The following is an 18,448-nucleotide window of genomic DNA, read 5'->3' as shown; positions in this document are numbered from 1 at the left end:
TGTCTGTTTCAGAAAAAAGGAGTATGGATAACTTACACGTGATCCGTAACATATGCATGTTGTTTATGTGAAATTATTGGAAGCCCATTGTCTACGAATGCCATTGATGCAGACATGCATCATGACACCCCATGGATTAACTAAGTAATTTACAATACTCTAAACTGATGATGATGAGATAAAATAAACAATAATTTTCAATTTAAAGTCACCAAAAATCATGACCAGCTCAGAACAACACTGAGGATGCAGTAATAAAATCCTCTTGAAAAATGACCGGAATCCCAATTATCCAAGGATATGTGTGTTCAAAACGGCAACATTGCCAAGCATCATGTGACAGTAAGACTTCCCAGGAAGATCTGGGTTAGAAGCTTCAGTAAATTCTTTTTTTTTTTTTTTTTTTTTCCTTTTTACAGCTGTGTCGGTGGCATATGGAAATTCTTGGGTCAGGGGTTGATGGGAGCTACAACTAGGGCCTATGTCACAGGCATGGCAACACTGTATCTGAGCTGTATCTGCACCTGCTGCTTGTGGCAACACCAGATCCTTAACCTACTGAGCCTGGCCAGGGATTGAACCCGAAACCTCACAGAGACAACATCGGGTCCTTAACCCACTGAGCCACAATGGGAACTCTGAGGCTTAGTAAATTCAATTAATGGGCTAATTTTAGTTTATGCATTTCAAATTTTAGTGTAACTTTTTTTTGTTTGTCATTTCCTGATGCAAGCTAAAGGAAACACAGAATTGGGTCATTTCACATTACTTTAGGAAGAGCCTTGGATCAGTGGACTGCAGGCCTGGCTTTTAAAATCATGGAGTTAAGAGTTCGATTGTGTTAGCAAGCTCTTGTAGCAGTAATTCCAAGGATAAACCTAGGTTCTAGTTTCATTGTGAATTAACTGAATCCCATAATCAGGTGCCTTTCTCCAAGTGAAAACACAGTGGAAGTACTTAGAAAATTGTAGTCGTGCACTGGTTATTTGGTTCTTATCATTGTAAAATTACATTTTTGTAATTACAAATTTGTGACTACAATTACATGTGTTGAAAATTGTATCTGTGGTTATTTTCAGACCTGGATCAGGATAGACCTATTCTGGCTTTTTAGGTGGAGGCTTTACCCTGTGGGGTTGGACTAGGACGGAGGTAATGGGCTTGGACAAGGTCAGGGTCCAAGCAGAACTCCCCCGGGAGTTGAAGCTTGATAACTGCGGGAAGTAAGGCATTTCCCTTAAGGTGTCACTGAAGACAGATAGCTAATCACAGTGGCTGTGAGGGAAAAAAAAAAAAAAAAAAACTGTTCTCACTCCTTCTGGAGATTTTTTAAGATCAAAGAATGGAAGGTGGAGTTCCCGTCGTGGCGCAGTGGTTAACGAATCCGACTAGGAACCATGAGGTTGTGGGTTCGGTCCCTTCCCTTGCTCAGTGGGTTGACGATCCGGCGTTGCCGTGAGCTGTGGTGTAGGTTGCAGACGCAGCTCGGATCCCGCGTTGCTGTGGCTCTGGCGTAGGCTGGTGGCTATAGCTCTTATTAGACCCCTAGCCTGGGAACCTCCATGTGCCGCAGGAGTGGCCCAAGAAATAGCAAAAAGACAAAAAAAAAAAGAAGATACATTCTATGAGCTAATAAAAAATTTGAAAAAAAAAAAAGAGTGGAAGGTAAAATTCAAAAATAAAAAGATCATTGTTGAGACCATTTCTAATTTGAATAAATACTAATAGGCAGGCATTTTTACAGCTTAGCTATACTATTTCTTGAAGACTCTTTTCCCAAGTTCAGCACTTGGAGCTGTGTGAAGACACGTATCAACTAGAAAGGCATTATGTTTCCTTTGTTTTAATGTAGAGTGACTGCAGAGGGAGGAAGCAAACTGTTGTTCACTCAGATTTGGGTCTTCGAAATGTCCTCAACCTGGGAAGTAAGAGACAGGAATCTTCATTGTGCGGGTGATAAATATTCTACATCTGGGACTCTCTGGTTGGGCAACGGAAACTTTTTATTGGAAAGAATTGAAACAAGGCTACTTCCAGGTCCAAGGGATGTGCTCCAAATTTTCTTTTCCTTTAATTAAAATCTGTTAAAGGGAAATTTGCATTTCTGATTTCCTCTTTTCATTGAGCAAGGAAGGGATGGGGGGGACTTTATTATTTTGTTTCTACATTCTCTTAACAGAAAGGAGATTAAATTGTTTCAAATCACTCTAGACAAAGACCTTCATGAGATCCTGGGGAAAGTGAAGCAGGAGAGTAAACTTGACCACCTACCTAGGTTCTGAGTTTTCTGCTGGCATGGCAATCTCATAGCTACAACTCTTCCCTGCCTACAGATGTCAGCGTTGGTGTTAAACCATGACCTTCCCCAGTGATGGGAAGTCAGAGCTGGAGAGAACCTGAGAGATTGTCCAGTTCAAGCATTTGAAAGATGAGACAGCTGAATTCTAGAGAGTAGCAGGACACACCAAGCTAAGGCCATACATTAAGGCCCAAGTTTAGAACACACTAGAAAGTTAGATATATAGGAGTTCCCATCGTGGTGCAGCAGAAACACATCAGACTAGTCACCATGAGGTTGCAGGTTCGATCCCTGGCCTCACTCAGTGGGTTGAGAATCCGGCATTGCCGTGAGCTGCGGTGTAGGTTGCAGACGCAGCTCGGATCTGGCATTGCTGTGGCTGTGGTGTGGGCAGGCAGCTACAGCTCCAATTAGACCCCTAGCCTGGGAACCTTCACATGCCACAGGTACAGCCCTAAAAAAGCAAAAAAAATATATATATATATTAGATAAGTAGGACACTGCTGAATTCCTCCTTAGCAAAGCCCCAACAGATTTTCAATAACTTATTGAATTGTTGCTACTTTTCTCGGGCTATTAAGGATGTATACCAAATGTCCTCTGCCATGTTGTTTCTGTCATTCTTAGGGAATAAATTCTGGCAAGATCCATTTTCTGCAACTCGCCTGGACTATGCCTTTGTGCTGAGTTTGCGGTGTCAGATTCTTGTTAAAGAAGTCTTTCTTTCTTCAAGCCTAGAAATATTATTCTGAGCTCATGCCCAGTCTCCTACTGTTGCTTTCTGGTTTCTTTGTAAAGCTTTGGCCGGCTTCCCACTGTTATAATAAAAGGAACGGTGATAACACACTGTCTCCCCAGTCACCTGCTCTTTATCAAGTTCCAGAGCTGTGCCACAAGCTGATTTCCCGGAGGGGAAGCCAAAGGGAAGCATGGCGAAGCTTTCGTAGCCTTTTTTCTGGTTTAGACATAGTTTACCAGCTGGGGAGCAGCAGCAGCTATAGAGTCCCTCTGCCCGGCTGCCTGACTGTTCAGTTCAAAGCACTGGGGGAAATGCCCTGGAGTTAAAATGTGTCGAGTGTGACTTCACGGAATGGAATCACTAGGAAGTGACTTAGCAGTTGCTGAGTTCTTTTTGGAGGTTAAATCCTGTCCTAAGGCTGGTTCAATACCTTGAGAGGACATTTTTTTTTTTTCTTTTGTCTTTTGTCTTTTTAGGCCACACCTGCAGCATATGGAGGTTCCCAGGCTAGGGGTCCAATCGGAGCTGCAGACGCCGGCCTGCACCACAGCCATGGCAACAATTTCAATTACCCAGATAACACAGAATGAGGTATTCACTTTTAGAGCAAGTTTTATAATATTTAAATTTCTATTGCTTAATTTCTTTGGCCAATTTGAGAGTGATAGAGATTTAGAGATAGAGATAGGAAGATAGATAGAAAATAGATGTAGTCCTTTTATACAACTGCAGGTGACAAGAATATATTTCAATAAAAATCATTATGTTGTTACTATAAATAATTAGATTTACTCCAAAACTACAGAAGCAAATGTTTATTTTATCCTCACTCCTCACATATGTATGGCTGTGTATTGAAGAGGAGCACACAAAAAATGGAATAAAGCATGCTTTAAGAAATGTCAAATCCAATTCGACCCCTAGCCTGGGAACCTCTGTATGCAGCGAGGGCGGCCCTAAAAGGACAAAAAAAAAAAAAAATTCCTTTGGAGTTCCTGTCGCAGCGCAGCAGAAACGAATCTGACTAGGAACCATGAGGCTGTAGGTTCGATGCCTGGCCTTGCTCAGTGGGTTAAGGGTCCAGCGTTGTGGTGAGCTGTGGTGTAGGTTGCAGATGCGGCTTGGATCCCAAGTTGCTGTGGCTGTGGCGTAGGCCAGCAGCTACAGCTCCAGTTCGATCCCTAGCCTGGGACCTTCCATATGCTGCAGGTGTGGCCCTAAAAGGACAAAAAGACAAAAAAAAAAAAAAAAAAAAAAAAAGTCAAAGCTTCTAGTTAACAGGCTTGATCTTTTCTGGAAAAATATTGTATATTAACTTACTTTAGTTCTTGTATGAATTATTTTGCTAACAAAATAATTCTCTTCTCCACTCTCTTCACAATCACTCCCTTATCCTCAAAAGAAGGAATGACTTATGTCTGTATCTTATATATTAGACTAAAGAAGAAATAATGAGATGCAAATAGCAGTGAAAAGAAACTGATAAATGCCACAATGAGCACTGATTCCTTTTTTCATTTTTAAAAGTTTTATTGACATATAGTTGATTTACAAGGTTGCAAGATTATTTTTTTAAATAATTAATTTTAGAGGTTAAACCAAAGTGGAAATAAAATGGCAGACAACAATAATATGTCAGTTATGCAAAACTCTTCTATGAGGAAAAAACATCTAATGAATGAGATGTTTTAAAAATGCAAATGAGGGCCCTCCCTGTAGTGTCTCCCTAAAAAGCCCCAATAACTTTATATAAAAATTCATACCCAACAATGCTTTAGAAAGGATATTTTACTTGTAAAATAACTTTTTATAATTTTCTTTTAAGTAGAAACTTCCCCAGTGAATTTAAAGACAGTATGTCTAATTCGTACATTCTTTACTTTCCATTTGTAGTTAACAGATATTCCATTTCCTATAATACTAAATTCAGTCCCGTGGAATGGATTTATCAGATTTTTTTTTCTCATTAAACAGGTGAGCAATTGGTGTCTCATGGAGGGTAAGTCACTTGTCCAAAATCACAGCTGTTGAGGCACTGTGGTCAGGATTCCTGCATTCACTCCTCTCATGGGTACACCAAAATTACAATTATTTACAATTATGCAAATGATTTGAGGACTACTAGAAATACTCCACAACTAAAATGTAAAGAAAGAACCACAATGAGATGGGTAGGAGGGGCAGAGACACAGTATAGTCAAGGTGTACAACTGCAGGTAGGTGATCAACTTACCTGAGGATAATCACAATTGTAGAACTTCCTCCCAAGGTGTGAGGGGTCCAAGCCCCTCGCTTGGTTCCCCAGCCCGGGGAATTGCATGGGAAAAACATACCTCAGAACATCTGGTTTTGAAGGTCAGCAGGGCTTGTGTATGGGAGAGCTGGAAGGCTGTAGGAAACAGAGACTCTGATTTTGAAGGGTATGTGCAAAATCACAAAGGCAGTGATTTGAAAGGAGCCTGGGTCAAACCCGCTTGCTGACCCTGGAGAGGTAGGAGGCAGATGGGACTCCCACTATGGACATAAAAGCTAGTGGGAGCCATCTTGACATTGGTGCAATTTTGTAGTCCTCCTTTAGCCTGTAGGTGCCAGTGATTACCCACTAGCAAGCTGGCACCAGCCCCAGGCCCCTTTGATGTTGCAGCTAGCCATACCAGGACCTGGACTCCCATGCTGGAGCCCCAGCAGTCACCACTTTGAGGCAGAGCCTGGAAGCCAACCTACCAGCATGACAAGAGTTGGCCCTGCCACATAAGAAGGGCCCATGCAGCCCACATAGGGGGAAACCCTATCACATATAGGTCTGGTGGCCAGAAGGGAGTGTGCTGCTGGGAGATAAAGAATATCACTTATGTAAGATCACTTCTCAAAGACAGGACAATGTCACCGACCTAATTAATACAAAGAAATAAACAGTTTCAGGAAAAATGAGAAGATGAAGGACTTTCTCCTAAATGAAAGAACAGAAAACCTCGGGAAGGGGGGGAGCTAAACAAAGTGGAGATAAGCAATCCACTTGATAAAGAGTTCAAGGTAGTTATCATAAAGATGCTCAGTGAAGTTGGGAGAAGGAGGGATGAACACAGTGAAAACATCAGCAATAAGTTAGAAAACATAAAGAACCCAACAAAGCTGAAGAATAAAATAACTGATATGAAAAACACACTAGAAGGAATCAACAGTAAATTAGATGATACAGAGGAATGATCAGCAAACTGCAAGACTAGTGGACATCACTTAAGGTGAACAGAAAAGAGAGTTTTTGAAAATGAGGATAATTTAGGAGACCTCTGAGACCACATAAAGCTTAATAAAAATTCACATTATAGGGGTTCTAGAAGGAGAATAAGAGAGAGAAATGAGCAGAGAACTCGTTTGAAGAAATAATAGCTGACAACTTCCCTAGCCTGGGGAGGAAACAGAGATACAAGTCCTGGATGCAAAGAGAGTCCCAGACAATACGAACCCAAAGAGGTCCATATCAAGACAGATTATAATTAAAATGGTAAAAATTAAAGAGAGAATCATGGAACCACAAAAAATCAAGAAACTAGTTGTGTACAAGGGAAATCCAATAAGACCATCAGCTGACTTTTCTGCAGAAACTTTGAATTTCCTACGATTGTTTAAAGAACACATATTAAAGCATGAACACTTGCTTATAGAGAAGATATTGATGCTGTGTTTTAGTTGATTTGTGAGGCCCAAAGCATAGTGATTACTTATACTCAAAGTGATGGATGGAAAAAACCTACAATAAAGAATATTTATCTGGCAAGTTTATCATTCAGATTTGAAGGCAAGATAAAGGGTTCTACAGACAAGCAAAAGCCAAAAGGTTTCAATACCACTGAACTGGCTCTGCAAGAAATGTTAAAGGGACTTCTCTTAGCAGAAAGCAAAGGCTAAAACAAAAAATATTAAAATTATGGAAAGGAAAATCTTACTGGTAAAAGCAAAATACAGTAAAAGTAGTTTATCAAGCATTTATAAAGCTATATGTTAGAATCATTTATATCTACAGTAAGTTATTAATGGTTACAAAATATAAATATATAAAATGTAATGTTGAAAGCATTAAACATTGAGAGGGGAGTCAAGATACAGGGTTGTTAGAATACACTGGAACATTATAGATCATCAACCTAAAATAACATATTTATATAGGTTGTTATATATACACCTCATGGTAACCACAAACTAAAGTCCTATAATAGATACACACACGCAAATGAAAAGGAATCTAAATGTATTGTAAAGATAATCATCAAATAACAATGAAAGAAAGCAAAAGAAGAAAAAGAACTGCAAAACAACAAAATGGCAGTTAAGTACAGAACTATTAATAATTCCTTTTAATGAACTAAGCACTCCAATCAAAACACACAGTGACTGAATGAATACAAAACAAGATCCATATATATGCTTCCTACTAGAAACTCACTTCAGTTCTAAAGACACACACAGACTGAAAGTGAAGGGATAGAAAAAGGCATTCCATGCAAATAGAATTGAAAAGAAAGCAGGGGTAAATAAATTTAAGAAGATTGAAATATTTTCTGACCACAATTGTATGAGACCAGAAATCAACTACAAGAAAAAAAACCCCAAAAGTACACAAACATGGAGATTAAACAATATGCTACTAAATGACAAATGGGTCACTGAAGAAATCAAAGGAAATTTAAAAAATATTTGGAGTCAAGTAAAAATGGAAATAAAAATCTATGGATCCAAAAGCAGTTCTAATAGTCCTCCCTCAGGAAACAAGAGAAATCTCAAATACAGAATCTAACTTCACACATAAAGGAACTAGAAAAAGAATAAGCAAAACTCAATGTCATTAGAAGGAAAGAAATAATTAAAATCACTACAAATATAAATTAAATAGAGCCTTAATAATAGGAAAGTCCAATTAAACTAAGAAAAGCTTTTTCAAAGGATAAACAAAAATAATAAACTTTTAACCAGAATCATCAAGGAAACAAGAGAGGATCAGACAATAGGCATAGTATGAGTCTAATGCCCTGAGTTTTTCACCAAGTAATTTAGGATGTCATAGGTTCCTTCAGGTTAAATTATTATTTTATAATATTCTGCCTATTTCTCTCTTTTCTCATCTGAGAAACCGAGAAAGCGAAGTGAGGAGGAATCAAGTTCCAATATTCAAAATTATATTTATGACCATTTTGGATTAAAATCTGGATTAGATTTAATGAACACAGTTTAGTAATTCATTTAAAAGTAACACAGCCTTTTGGAATCTTCTATGACTCATTGTATTTCTACTGGATGATTTGTTGAGGTACTCTTAGAAAAGGTGCTGATTCTCAGAACCAATTTCATTGCTTATTAAATTTAAATAAGAGAAAGAGAAATCATAAACCCTTGACCCAGTATTATGGAAAATTTACTTGAAAGTTAGTATTTTAGTTGAAATTGTTGTTCAAAAATATCATGATGAAAGTTATATTATGGCATTTCTTCTTATGCTATATTTTTAAAATACAGTATTGGTTTTAAAAATCAACTAAATACTACAAGCAAAATAGATTTAATGCTACATATGAATGAAAAGACAGGAGTCACTGATTAGCAAAATAACAATTTTAATCATTCCTCTTCAAGAGGAAGTAAGATATAAATACATACAGTCATATCTTGTTATTCACAGTAGTTATGTTCTATAAAGTTTCTGCATGTATCAAATTAGTGTATATTGACCTGTTGCTCCTAGGGGACATGCAGGGTTAGGTTCCTATAAGCTTCTGGTCAGAACATTTTTGCAAATTGATTGACACATACCCTTGTTTCATGTGCGTTTCTACTGAAAGATATCTTGTTTCATTTATAGTTTTGATTAACATTGAACTCACCTCCATTCTGTTCTTTATAGTGACTGTACCAATTTACATTCCCACAGACTTTTTCCACACACCCTCTCCAGCTTTTATTATTTCTAGACTTTTTGATGATGGTCATTCTGACCAGAGTGAGGTGATACCTCATAACGTTTTTTTATGTCAGTGAATCTATTTCTGTTTTGTAAATAAATTCATTGGTATCCTTTTATTATTTTGATAATTGGTTTTTTTTTGTCTTTTTTGTTGTTGTTGTTGTTATTATTGTTGTTGTTGTTGTTCTTGCTATTTCTTGGGCTGCTCCCGCGGCATATGGTGGTTCCCAGGCTAGGGGTCGAATCGGAGCTGTAGCCACTGGCCTACGCCAGAGCCACAGCAACGCGGGATCCGAGCCGCGTCTGCAACCTACACCACAGCTCACGGCAACGCCGGATCGTTAACCCACTGAGCAAGGGCAGGGACTGAACCCGCAACCTCATGGTTCCTAGTCGGATTCGTTAACCACTGTGCCACAACAGGAACTCCCTGATACTTGTTTTTTAATTGAAGTGTGGTTTATTTAAAATGTGTTAATTTTAGGTGTACAGCAAAATGATTCAGTTGTGCACACTTTTTTTTCAGATTCTTTACGCTTATAGGTTATTAGGTAATAGTAAGTATAGCTTTCTGTGCTATAGAGTAGGTCCTAGTTGTTTATCTATTTTATGTATAGAAGTGTGTATATGTTAACCCCAAACTCCTAATTTATCCCTCCTTCCCTTTCCCCTTTGATAACCATAACATTTTCTATGTCTGTCTCTGTTTTGTAAATAAGTTCATTTGTGTCATTTCTAAAAAATTCCTCCTGTAAGTGGTTTCATAATGTATTTGTCTTTCTCTACCTGACTTACTTCACTTAATGTGATAATCTCTGGGTCCATCCATGTTGCTGAAAATAGCATCATTTCATTCCTTTTTATGGCTGAGTAATATTCCATTATTTAAATATACCACATTTTCTTTATTTATTCATCTGATGATGGATACTTAGGTAGCTTCCATGTCTTGACTATTGCAAATCATGTTGCTATGGACATTGGAATGCATATATTTTTTGAATTAGAGTTTTTGTCTTCTCTGGATATATGCTCAGGAGTAGGATGGCAGGATCATATATGGTAACTCTATTTTTAGTTTTTTAAGGACCTCCATGCTGTTCTTTGTACAGACTGTACCAATTTACATTCCCACAAACTTTCTACACACCATTCCCAGCTTTTATGATTTCTAGACATTTTGATGATGGCCATTCTGACCAGAGTGAGGCGATACCTCATTGTAGTTTTGATTTGAATTTCTCTGATAATTAGCAATGTCGAGCATATTTTCATGTGCCTATTGGCCATCAGTATGTCTTCTACGGGGAAATGTCTATTTAAATCTTCCCATTTTTTGATTGAGTTGTTTGGTTTTTGTTATTAAGTTATATGAAATGCTTGTGTATTTTGTAAATTAATCCCTAATTGGTTGCTTTGTTTGCAAATATTTTCTCCCATGCCGTAGGTTGTCTCTTCATTTTGTTTATGGTTTCCTTTGCTGTACATTTTTTTGTCTTCTTAGGGCCGCACCCGCAGCATATGGAGGTTCCCAGGCTAGGGGTCAAATTGGAGCTGTAACTGCCCCCCTGCACCACAGCCACAGCAACGCAGGATCCGAGCCTTGTCTGCGACCTACACCACACACAGCTCACTGCAATGCCAGATCCTTAACCCACTGAGCGAGGCCAGGAATCGAAGCTGTGTCCTCATGGATACTAGTCAGATTCATTTCTTTTTTTTCTTTTTTTTTTTTTTTTTTTTTTGCTTTTTAGGGCTGCACCCATGGCATATAGAGGTTCCAAGGCTAGGGGTCTAATTGGAGCTATAGCTGCCAGCCTACACCAAAGCCACAGCAACGCCAGATCCGAGCTGCATCTGTGACCTACACCACAGCTCATGGCAACACTGGATCCTCAACCCACTGAGCGAGGCCAGGGATCGAACCAGCAACTTCATGGATACTGGTTGGATTCGTTTCCACTGTGCCATGACAAGAACTCCTCAGATTCCTTTCTGATGAGCCATGATGGAAACTCCGTCTTCTTCTTTTTTTTTTTTTTTTAGCAATTTCTAAAATATAAGGCCACATGCATGTATACACATATGTATATATGTTTGCAGAAAGATTAGCATATAATAGCAAAACTGTGGGTATAACCCAACTGCCTAACATAACAGTAAGGGATCATTTAAGTAAATGATAGTACATCTCAACACCGATTGTCAGGAAATGATTTTTTTAAATATATGGAACAGTACTTATTGATGTGAAAAATTAGCCACAATACAATATTTAAGAAAAAAATGTTCTAAAAGTAAATATATGCAGATAGATTTTTATGTAAATATACAATTCATGTGTATATTAGTGGATGAATATAGATGGAGAAAACCCAGAATATACATCAAAATAGTAACAGTGGGATTATAATAATTTTTACGTTAATATTTTTTCTGCATTGTCTGTGCTTCTACAACAAGTGATTGAAGATTTTACGGTTTAAGTTATTTTAACTTTGAAGTAAAACAGTTTGTACACACAACATTTTGAATGACAATGTGATATCTCATTGAGCAAAATCCATGATGTCTTTGCCCGTTCCTCATTAGGTTCCAGTTTTCCACATCACGGATGCTTAGGTCTCTGTGGCTCTTGTATTATTTCCTTGGGTTCTACTCTCAAAAGAGCAAGTTCTAGAACAATGGCGTGAATGTTTTAAGGTTTTATTCATCATTGTCATAACCCTTTCCAAGAAGACTTTCCCTGTGTACAGGCTCACCATCTGTGCTATTTCACTCTTCCGTTGCCTGGATAGTTTATTCTCACTCTGCAACATCTTTGCTGTTTTGATGAGTTTAGCGGTTTTTACAACAGGTGTTAAGAGGGAACACAGCTGAAGTGTGAGGTGTATCAAGACCAGATATAAAAGTGCTGTGTACACAGACACAGAGTGTCACAGTCGTTGCCATCGATTCACGTGGAGGTTATTTAAGGCTAAGACTTTGGCTCGAGGCTGATTTTGTGGCTGTTAGATGTTGGGAGTCCTGACTCTCCACCAGCTCAAGCAGGAGTAGGCGGGAAGTGCCTCCACTCGAGCCCAGAGACGGAGATTTCAAGGGGCTTCTGAGAGTGCTTGACAGGCGTCCCCTACCCCTGGGGACACACTGGACTGTGAACTTCCAGGCCTCAAAACTACAAGGGCAAGAGATAGGCTCTCTAGCTATAGACGGGGCATGAAAGGGAAGCGGCTCTGTTCTGGAGCCTGCTGTCAGGTCAGAGTGTACGTGCGTGTTTGTAAACCACGTACGAAAGTCCTGCCTTAGAAGGCAGCCTGGGGTGCAAAGAGCATTGCAAAGAGAAGCCGGAGGTACAGCCCAAGGTCTATGATATTTGTCAGCCCCCACAAGGCTCTGCAAGTGAGAGAGAACCACAGATCTCTCAGGGGACAGGGTTCTTCTCAAGCATCCCCAGACGTACCTGCGGTGGCTCAGTGAACACAAACCCAACTAGCATCCATGAGGATGTAGGTTCGATCCCTGGTCTCCATCAGTGGGTTAAGGACCCAGGGTTGCCATGAGCTGTGGTGTAGGTCGCAGATGCCCCTTGGATCTTGTGTGGCTGTGGCTGTGACTCTGATTCGACCGCTAGCCTGGGAACTTCCATATGCCATTCCTGCTCTAAAAAAAAAAAAAAAAAAAAAATTAAGTACCATGAGAAATAACAACAAACTGCAGACCTCTGCCAAGGCCAGAGCCAGGCAATGCTACGTCATCGTGCTTGTCCCAGTCAGGTGAGAATGTCAGTGCTCACCTCGCCTCTCATTTCTTCCTATACTCCAACCCCAGAACACTGCAAGCCTTGCTCAGCCACGCTTGGAGGAGGGGCACAGAACAAGGTGAAGAAAGAAGCCACTCACACATCTTTCACCCACTAAGCTAAGGGAATCAGGAAGACTTTAAGACCTTGAACCAAGCCGCATGTTTACCTTGACTGTCGTTTGGATGGACTTTCTTATTCATAAACTAGGACCCTGAATTATTGCCCAAGAGTAACAAAGAAGATTGGAAGTTGCTTGAGTTTTTACTGTGATAACACAAAGTAAATTTTAAAAGGAAAAGAGGAGTTGCATGGTGACCACATGCGTTTCATTTGTGTTACTTTGGTTGTAAGCTGGGTAGTTTTCAGATATTTCTTTGGCAATTGATTTCCAGTCCGTCTGAATTATATCCATGTCCTGTCCATGTGTAGATATTAGGATCACAGCGATTTTCTCACCGACTTCTGTGATGCAACTCTGAACACTTGGGTCATGAACCTCAGTGTTTGCTTAACCTTATCGAGCTGTATGTAATTAGATGGAAAAACTGGTGCCAGATTTCCCTTTCTACTCGGTAGACATGGGATCCAGAAACTTTGGCTTTCCCAGCTATACTCTAAGCTGTATTGAGGCCAAGTTCTATGCTTTTACCACACAGCTATTTTAAGCAGAGTAGCACTTCAGGGCTTCTAGACTTTCTTCCACTTAGTGGCAGAGCTTAGGAACCTCCTTGTTTCTTGACCCTCTAAGTCCTCAAAATTATCTCATTATGGTCTCCCAGAAAACTACTGCAAAGAGATATATTTAAACTTGAAATTGAAGTTAAGCCCCTGATAATGGAAAGCATCTTAAATAGAACATCAGAAATGACTTTTATCATGGTTGCTTTCAATATTTTAGCAGTGTTAAAAAAAAAAAAAAAAAAAAACCTCAAGCGTTTATTCAAAACTAGTCATACTTTGTACCTGGGGCTAGGTCCATATATAGCATCATATATCAATGCACATTGGGTACCTAAAGAATTAGGGGTCAATTCAGAAACTTTTGGCCTGAGCCATAGTTTTGACTATGCCTAACTACTCTCAGTTTTCAATCTTTGATAAATTGGGAAATTTCGTAGAATTGAAACCCTTTTTCGTCTGCTGGATCCTCTTTCTTCATCCACATCCTGCCCATTGCTTCATACTCTGGGCCGATAAAGAATGAAAGTATCCTTTGCTCCTGCCAACACACGGTACCATGGGCAGACTGGATCGGTGAGGATGGAGCCGTTGCTGCCATGACCGTATTTGCTCTGCTTTCAACAGTATTCAGAGTGTTCCCTACTCTGCTAACCCAGCCTTCATCTTTTCTCTTTCTCTTTACCAAGAAGTCTAGTAGAAATATTTGACTTCTCAATAGCTCCTTCTGAAAATATGCTGTTAATTCATTTATTCAATCATTCACACATTCAGCAAGTTCATGTGAAACAACGATTCTATACCTGGCACTGCCTGTCTGTGCCTTCATTTTGTTTCCTAGACAATTAAAGAAAATTGCATTTTTTTTTTTTTGTCTTTTTGCCATTTCTTGGGCCGCTCCCACGGCATATGGAGGTTCCCAGGCTAGGGGTCTTATCGGAGCTATACCACCAGCCTATGCCAGAGCCACAGCAACGTGGGATCCGAGCCGCGTCTGCAACCTACACCACAGCTCATGGCAAGGCCGGATCCTTAACCCACTGAGCAAGGCCAGGGATCCAACCCGCAACCTCATGGTTCCTCATGATTCATTAACCACTGAGCCACGACAGGAACTCCAACAAAAGCTGCATTTACCTATAACAAAGGATGCATAAATTCTTAGTGAGCCTTGACCTAAAAAAATCACCCTGCTCCTGCTTTACTTGTCCGTTTACCTGATGAAGTTATAAATATGTTTCCTGGAGTTCCCATCGTGGCTCAACAGAAAGGAATCTGACTAGTATCCATGAGGATGCAGGTTCGATCCCTGGCCTCACTCAGTGAGTTAAGGATCTGGTGTTGCTGTGAGCTGTGGTATAGGTCGAAGATATGGCTCAGATCCCACGTTGCTGTGGCTATGGTGTCAGCTGGCAGCTGTAGCTCCAATTCCATCCCTAGCCTGGGAACCTCCATATGATGCGGGTGCAGCTCTAAAAAGAAAAAAAAAAAAAGGAAAAAAAAGAAATTGGATAAATAGCTTCAGTGTTTTCAGTGGCCTCAGATTTTTGGTGTAAGTTAGTTCCTCACTGATCTCGGCTGAAAGTCATTATCAAAAACAGGATGGTACAGCTTAGTGTGATCTAAGGCATCCCTCAGGGCTAGCCTTAAATAAAGTAAAATATTCAACAGTCTGTATCTGGTGGGTTTATTCACATCTAGAATAAATACCATTTATCTTGAATTTTATGAGACTCAAACATCATCCATTACGGAAAAGTGACAAAAATATTCTGGAAGTTGGAATTTAGCTGAGAGCTCTGAAAGTCCTGATATTATCGTAAGAGTCACTAATATGCCTGATATGACTGAAGAAATGTGACCGCTGGATGGCAGTGCTGCCATCCTCTCTTTGTCTGTCATTCATTCTGTAAATCTGCTCCCCATATTGCCCTTCCTGGCGTTGGAGGAGATCAAGTCCAAGGAAAACGGCAGTAAAGGGTAGCTGTGCCCTGATGAGGTCAAGTCTCACACCTGTCCTGGTGACAAAGTGATTGATTGATTATTGGCCCTTGGGGAATGAGGCGAAGAAGAGGCCAAGCAGCCTTCAGTTTACATTCATAGGGTCTTCAGTTGATGGTAGAAGACGGAAATTGAAGTGCCAGCAGTGATTCCCTCTTCAGGCGCTGCTTTTTTCAAAACGGTGTTTTTTGTACATCTGGGTTTTTAAGTTCATTTGATAACTTACGTAAAAGGTTTTGATGTTTCCCTTTATATTTTGAGGAGCTAACATTGTGACAACTATTTGATAAAATAAAGGAAGTGACTACCAAATTCTAAAATATATCTATTTTCTGGAGTTCCCGTCGTGGCGCAGTGGTTAACAAATCCGACTAGGAACCATGAGGTTGCGGGTTCGGTCCCTGCCCTTGCTCAGTGGGTTAACGATCCGGCGTTGCCGTGAGCTGTGGTGTAGGTTGCAGATGCGGCTCGGATCCCGCGTTGCTCCAGCGGCTACAGCTCTGATTAGACCCCTAGCCTGGGAACCTCCATATGCCGTGGAAGCGGCCCAAAGAAATAGCAAAAAGAAAAAAAAAAGTAATCTAGAAGATAGAATGATGGACATCTCCTAATAAGAACAGCAAAAAGAAAAACAAATTTAAAAATTAGACTGGTTTAAAAGATCTGTGGGAGAACATCAATTGTATCAACATTCACATTATAGGGGTTCCAGAAGGAGAAGAGAGAAAAGAGAGTTGAAAATGTATTTGAAGAAATTATCACTGAAACTTCCCAAACATGAAGAAGAAAAAAAAAAATCTATTTTCTTATCACACCTCTTTAAAATGTACTGCTTTGGTTGAATTTCAGTACTAATGTTACCAATTTTGAAAGATAAAAATAGAAAACTACAACTTGGGGGAAAATGGCAGAGACTAATATTTCTTGGTTTATAATGCTCTGTTTTTATTTCGAGGGCCTCAGTGTGAATAAGCAGGTGAGAAATGATTGATTTTTTTTTTTTTTTTTTTTCCTTTCAGCGGTTTACCTCTGTAAGAGAACAATGCAAAACAAGGCAAGGCTGGAGCTAGCTGACTATGAAGCTGTAAGTACCAAGGACTTCCTGGCAAAGAGGGGTATAAAATGAGCAGGAATAGGGCCAGTTTCTGGGCACTCTTAGCTTCCTACGTTCATGGATTTTAGGGATCAGATTTCCAGAGTGGGGCAGCATAGTGAATGAATATACCCTCAACTCGTTTGCCTCCTCTCATCATTCCATTGAGGATGGTGAAATACACGAACTCAGAGTAGAAGGGGAGCATATCTTATTTGCTGAAATTGAGTTAAATGCAAACATGTTATATATACTATATATAATGAAAATATCCAAACTTAGAGAATTATAGTATCCAAACTGGGAAAATGGTTTCTGCAAAACCTTTCGATGGGTCACCATCAGCAGATTAACTTAATCTCCTGTAATGTGTTCAGATGATGGCTGTATTTCGATTTTCTGAATTTGGAGCGTTGTCTACAAGTGAGTAGGAGGGGGCGGGGGGGTTCCAATTACTGTCTAGAACTGGATAGACCGATGAAATCAGTAGTAGAACTGTATTGCTTTCCTGCTCCTTAGTAAAGTGGGCACAGAAAAATACAGTGGTTTGTCTTGAGCAGTTGTTTAATATAAGGTAATTACAGCATTTTGGATTTTTAGTTGTAGTCTCTAATATTCATATTTGCAATGGGTTTTCCTCTGACCTCTCTGACTGGTAATATGTCAGCCGCGTAGAGTGAGCATGACTTATCACTTACTCCTTTAGAAATGATGCATTTGTTTTCTCAGTAAGCATACATGGTAGATAAGCTAGAAGAGAGTAGTAAATGAGCTCCAGAATGTTGTCTTCGCCCTGGTGTATTTTTCAGGAGAGCTTGGCCAGGCTGCAGAGGGCATTTGCCCGGAAGTGGGAGTTCATTTTTATGCAAGCAGAGGCACAAGCGAAGTGAGTCTTTTGGAAGATTTGTTCAAGTCGTGGCCTTCTGTCCAGAGAGGCCCCTTAGTTAACACTACTTATTATTCATTGTTACGATGTTGACAGAGTGGACAAGAAGAGAGACAAGATTGAAAGAAAGATCCTCGATAGTCAAGAGAGAGCATTCTGGGACGTCCACAGGCCGGTGGTAAGTGAGCCAGCAGCGCAGGCTGAATTCCTCATCTCAGCCCGTGGAAAGTGCCAGAACGATGGAGTAACTCCTTCACTTCTCCTAAAACTTGGTGAATTATTTATAACAAGATTTGCACTTTCGGAGTTCCCGTCGTGGCTCAGTGGTTAACAAATCCGACTAGGAACCATGAGGTTGCAGGTTCGATCCCTGGCCTTGCTCAGTGGGTTAAGGATCCGGCATTGCCATGAGCTGTGGTGTAGGTCACAGACACAGCTTGGATCCCGCATTGCTGTGGCTCTGGAGTAGGCCGGCAGCTACAGCTCCGATTCGACCCCTCGCCTGGGAACCTCCATATGCCGCAGGAGCGGCCCAAGAAAAGACAAAAAAAAAAAAAAAAAAAAAAAGATTTCCACTTTTGTGTAAAATGCCTAGAATTCAATAGTATAATATTTAATTGAAAAACTTATGTGTTTTTCTGATATGACATGACTCGCTTACGCTTGCCTTTTGGGGTGTTTGATACTTTCATACGCTTAAAGAAAGAAGACTGCAACGAGGCAGTTCTGCGTGGCTTACTATCTGCATTTTTCTGGATTTTTAGTGAAAGTGTGAGTCAAAATGTTCCTCCATGAGTTTTTCTTTTTTAAAAGCTATTAATAACCTGCTTTGAACGTCAGCTTTCATGGAAACATTTTAGGTGGCTCAGATTCAGATCAGCTCATGAGTCTAACGATGTTACTGGTCACTGGATCTACACACAGTAACTTAGCAGGTTTGTGACTCAGAGTGACAAATAGCAAACGTCCTTGATTAGTACCGGAAACACCCGTG

The 18,448-nt window shown here is 40.0% G+C and overlaps 1 protein-coding gene across 15 annotated transcripts in view; it reads left to right on the top strand.

The window, feature by feature from the left end:
• RGS7 (regulator of G protein signaling 7) overlaps positions 1-18,448 on the top strand; it is a 373,292-nt gene that overhangs the window by 289,396 nt on the left and 65,448 nt on the right. For 14 of the 15 annotated variants that reach the window (XM_084979240.1, XM_084979237.1, XM_084979235.1 and 11 more), the window contains 3 exons: positions 16,495-16,559; positions 17,378-17,454; positions 17,551-17,632. In XM_084979240.1, coding sequence (XP_084835366.1) covers positions 16,495-16,559; positions 17,378-17,454; positions 17,551-17,632 — 224 coding nt within the window. Of the gene's footprint in view, positions 1-16,494; positions 16,560-17,377; positions 17,455-17,550; positions 17,809-18,448 lie in introns of all 15 variants that reach the window. The other variant, XM_084979242.1, reaches the window with a different exon arrangement.

The sequence above is a fragment of the Sus scrofa genome, chromosome 10, assembly GCF_054392235.1.
Source record: "Sus scrofa isolate SSC_HxYL_T2T_F1_AM1 chromosome 10, Sscrofa_HxYL_maternal_Yorkshire_Landrace_v2.0, whole genome shotgun sequence".
Classification (NCBI taxonomy): domain Eukaryota; kingdom Metazoa; phylum Chordata; class Mammalia; order Artiodactyla; family Suidae; genus Sus; species Sus scrofa.
Note: the sequence above shows the minus strand (reverse complement) of the source record. Positions and strands in the feature narration are given on the sequence as shown.